Consider the following 2,981-nt stretch of genomic DNA (forward strand, 5'->3'; position numbering starts at 1 on the left):
ATCGGGGGTGGCCCTGTTCTCTAAAGAAAAGTGGAAAGAAGGAAATTTTACATATTTATGTGTCCTGCTTGTGGTTACTGAAGCTTGGCAGCGTCAAAATTTTGTTGCCGTTCTCTTCTTTATTTCAAACTCCTCCTTCTGGTCGAATTGGTCATTTTCATAGCAGCTATCCAAACTTAGCGTGGGTGCCATGTCTGTCCCCGCTCTCAACCTCCACATTCAGTAACGTAGAAGAGACTACTGGCCAAACCACAATGAATACACTTGGCTAGGCAATCAAACGCTCAACAATTTAATAGATCCAAAACAATAATGCTCAACAGCATTCCATTAGCCTTCCGATGGATTAGAACTAGCCTTCTGTTCTGAAAGCTACTCCTTGTATATAATTTCAGCACCACCCCATCGAGCGGCAAAACTAACTATGAACAGATCGACGCCCCAACAAATGCAATCAGCCGTTGAGCACGGCGCAGTCCCGGCGTATGTTGCCGAGCGCCGGGTCCGTCTTGACCCCGACGCGGCCGAGGTTGGTCATGGCGGCGGCGAAGGCGGCGAGGAAGTCGGTGTTGTTGGCCGCCCAGTTGTCGACGAGCGGGCGCGAGCGGACGTCGGCGTAGAGCACCTGGTCGGAGCCGAGGAGGCCCATCCCCTTCTGCAGGTTGATGAAGTACTGGTTGTCGAAGACCTTGGGCGTCTCCGGGTCCAGGTCCACCGCCACGTTCACGTCCACGCCCGGCGGGCACGCCGCCAGCAGCTGCGACCCGTACCCGGGGTCCATCGTCGGGTCCGCCGCCGCCGGCTGGATCCGATCGGCGAACGTGCCGCAGTGCGCGAAACCCACCGTGTGGGCCGCTGTTACAAGAAAAAAAAAACATCATGTTAATATTCGAGGTTTTCTTTGTTCGCAGGCCCATGGGTTGGGAATCGGTGGGCCGAGCCCAAATTAAGTAGCTAGAAGTTTCCTCTGTTGGATATACTGGAGTACCTTTTTGGCCCTAAAAAATACATTTCTTAGGTAGGCAAAGGATATACTACAGTATACCAATAATACAACGGCTGACCTTTCTTTCACGTGCAAGCAAGGTTCTCCAATCTCCAGCTATCCTAGTCTCCACAGTTTGACTCATTTTAGATCTACCTACTGACCACACCGTGACCAGCTACTGTCAAGGTCTGTTAATCTGGATAAATAAATACTGGCTTGCTCTGCTCTAATCTGCTGCTAACGATAAAACACAATTTGGGCAGTCCCAGCAAATCTCTCGAGCAGCACACAGAATCCAGCCCTTTTGCTTGGCTTTGTGTCAAGTAGGGTTGCAAGACACGAAACAAAAGCACATGGAGCGGCAGTACCACCCTGCCACGACCAGTACAGCAAGCAGGCAAGCGGCTAAAGTAATTCCGGCCCGGGGGTGGCCGGTGGCGGTTAGTGAAAGCTCTTTTCAATAAATAATTGCTCACCGGAGAGGGCAACCATGTCGGCCTGCGAGAGGTTGTTGGCGGCGAAGATGGCCGTGAGCTGGTCCAGGTTGAAGGACGGCGGCGGCAGGTTCCCGTCGACGCTGGCCGACGTCGAGCTCAGCCCGTCCAGCCTCCCCAGCTCCACCGGGTACTCCGGGCCGCCGGCCTACGCACAAACACAGCAAAAAATGTGGAGCTTTCAGAGACCTTGATTGATTAATGTAGTCCTCCTCGAAAGCTCCAATGCTTTTTTTGGTAGATCTCGAGAGAAAGCTTAAAAGTGCGCGTACCAAGGCGATGACATCCCGGGTGGCCATGGTGAGGATGTCCGCGCACGACACCTGGTTGGCGCACTGCGGCACCGCGTCGACCGCCGCCTTGGCCTGGATGACGGTGTCGAAGCCGTCGCCGGCCAGGGACTTGTTGGCCGGGTTGTCCTTCTCCGACGTGTTGTTCCCTGACGAAACGATGATGACCGACGCGTCGCACCCCTGCGGTACAGTCGTCGTCACTCGTGAGGTGCCACACAAACAGAGACAGGCAGTAGGCAGAGGATTGAAATGCAGAGGCAGGGCAACTGGGGAACGCAGGACAGACAAACAGGGGATTGGCGAAATGCAGGATGCAGGGGGACGAACCTGGACGAAGCAGTCGTGGAAGAATAGGCGGACGGTGGCGCCGACGGCGACTGGAGTCTGCTGGACCTTGAGCGTCACGGCGTCGCGCACGATCTTCTCGACGCCGGGGCAGATGGTGTCGTAGTAGGTCGCGCTGAGCTGCTGCGCCGCGCAGCGCATCATGCCGCCGCCGCCGGCAGCCGCGAGCAACGCCAGGAGCGCCGCCAAGATCCTGATCCCGGCGCCCATCCCGCCGCTTTAGCTAGCTCTGACCCGCGCCGGCCTGCCTGCCTCTACTCGATCTGGTCGCGTCCTCGAGGCGCAAGCGGCTTATGGACGCTAGCGCGCGGCGGGACGGCGGCACGCGGCGGTACTAGGAGGAGGTGGCTAGTTGATGATGACGAGGCCAGTGAGCGTCGTCGAGGCTGCGTGGTGTGTGTGGCTGGCGTAGTTATTGTGGGTTATCGAGTGATGTAGAAGCCAAGATTTCTCGGAGTGGTGACGGGCGAGTGGGTTTGTGACTGTGCCTGCGGTGGGGGAGGTGGCGGCGGCGCACCGTGATACCGATCGACGGTGGCGTGCGCTTTAAGATCCGTGCACGCAACGCCGCGCTCAACCACGTGGACACCCTGACCCGGCCACCCAGGGGCGGCTCGTCGCCATGAACGGACACGAGCTCGTCACGGACATCCAACTATTCGGCCTGGACGCTTGCAGCGGGAACATGTGTGTACGAGTAGGACCTCCAACCCCCACATGGCGCATACCGGGGTTGGTGGGCTCCTGCATATGCTCTGTGCGATAAAGCTATTTTTGAGGTTATGCACCGCCGTTACGGCTCGATTTTTTTTTAATAATACGATATTTTTGTTAATTTTTCATAATAATACACGCTTTTTA

General features: G+C 56.4%; 1 protein-coding gene across 2 annotated transcripts; it reads right to left on the bottom strand.

Annotated features, from left to right (window-relative positions):
- Window positions 1–310: 310 nt before the first annotated feature.
- On the bottom strand, window positions 311–2,575 carry LOC127292719 (peroxidase 35). 2 transcript variants are annotated; one of them, XM_051322167.2, is made up of 4 exons: window positions 2,103–2,571; window positions 1,755–1,955; window positions 1,465–1,630; window positions 311–855 (listed from the first exon to the last, which is right to left on the bottom strand). In XM_051322167.2, the coding sequence occupies exons 1-4, from the start codon at window positions 2,328–2,330 to the stop codon at window positions 455–457; spliced, it is 996 nt and encodes a 331-aa protein (XP_051178127.1). In that variant the 5' UTR covers window positions 2,331–2,571; the 3' UTR covers window positions 311–454. The 2 variants fall into 2 exon arrangements, with proteins under 2 accessions (XP_051178127.1, XP_051178126.1); XM_051322166.2 differs by having other exon boundaries at window positions 1,755–2,575.
- Between the last annotated feature and the right edge of the window lie 406 nt (window positions 2,576–2,981).

The sequence above is a fragment of the Lolium perenne genome, chromosome 4, assembly GCF_019359855.2.
Source record: "Lolium perenne isolate Kyuss_39 chromosome 4, Kyuss_2.0, whole genome shotgun sequence".
NCBI classification, from domain to species: Eukaryota; Viridiplantae; Streptophyta; class Magnoliopsida; order Poales; family Poaceae; genus Lolium; species Lolium perenne.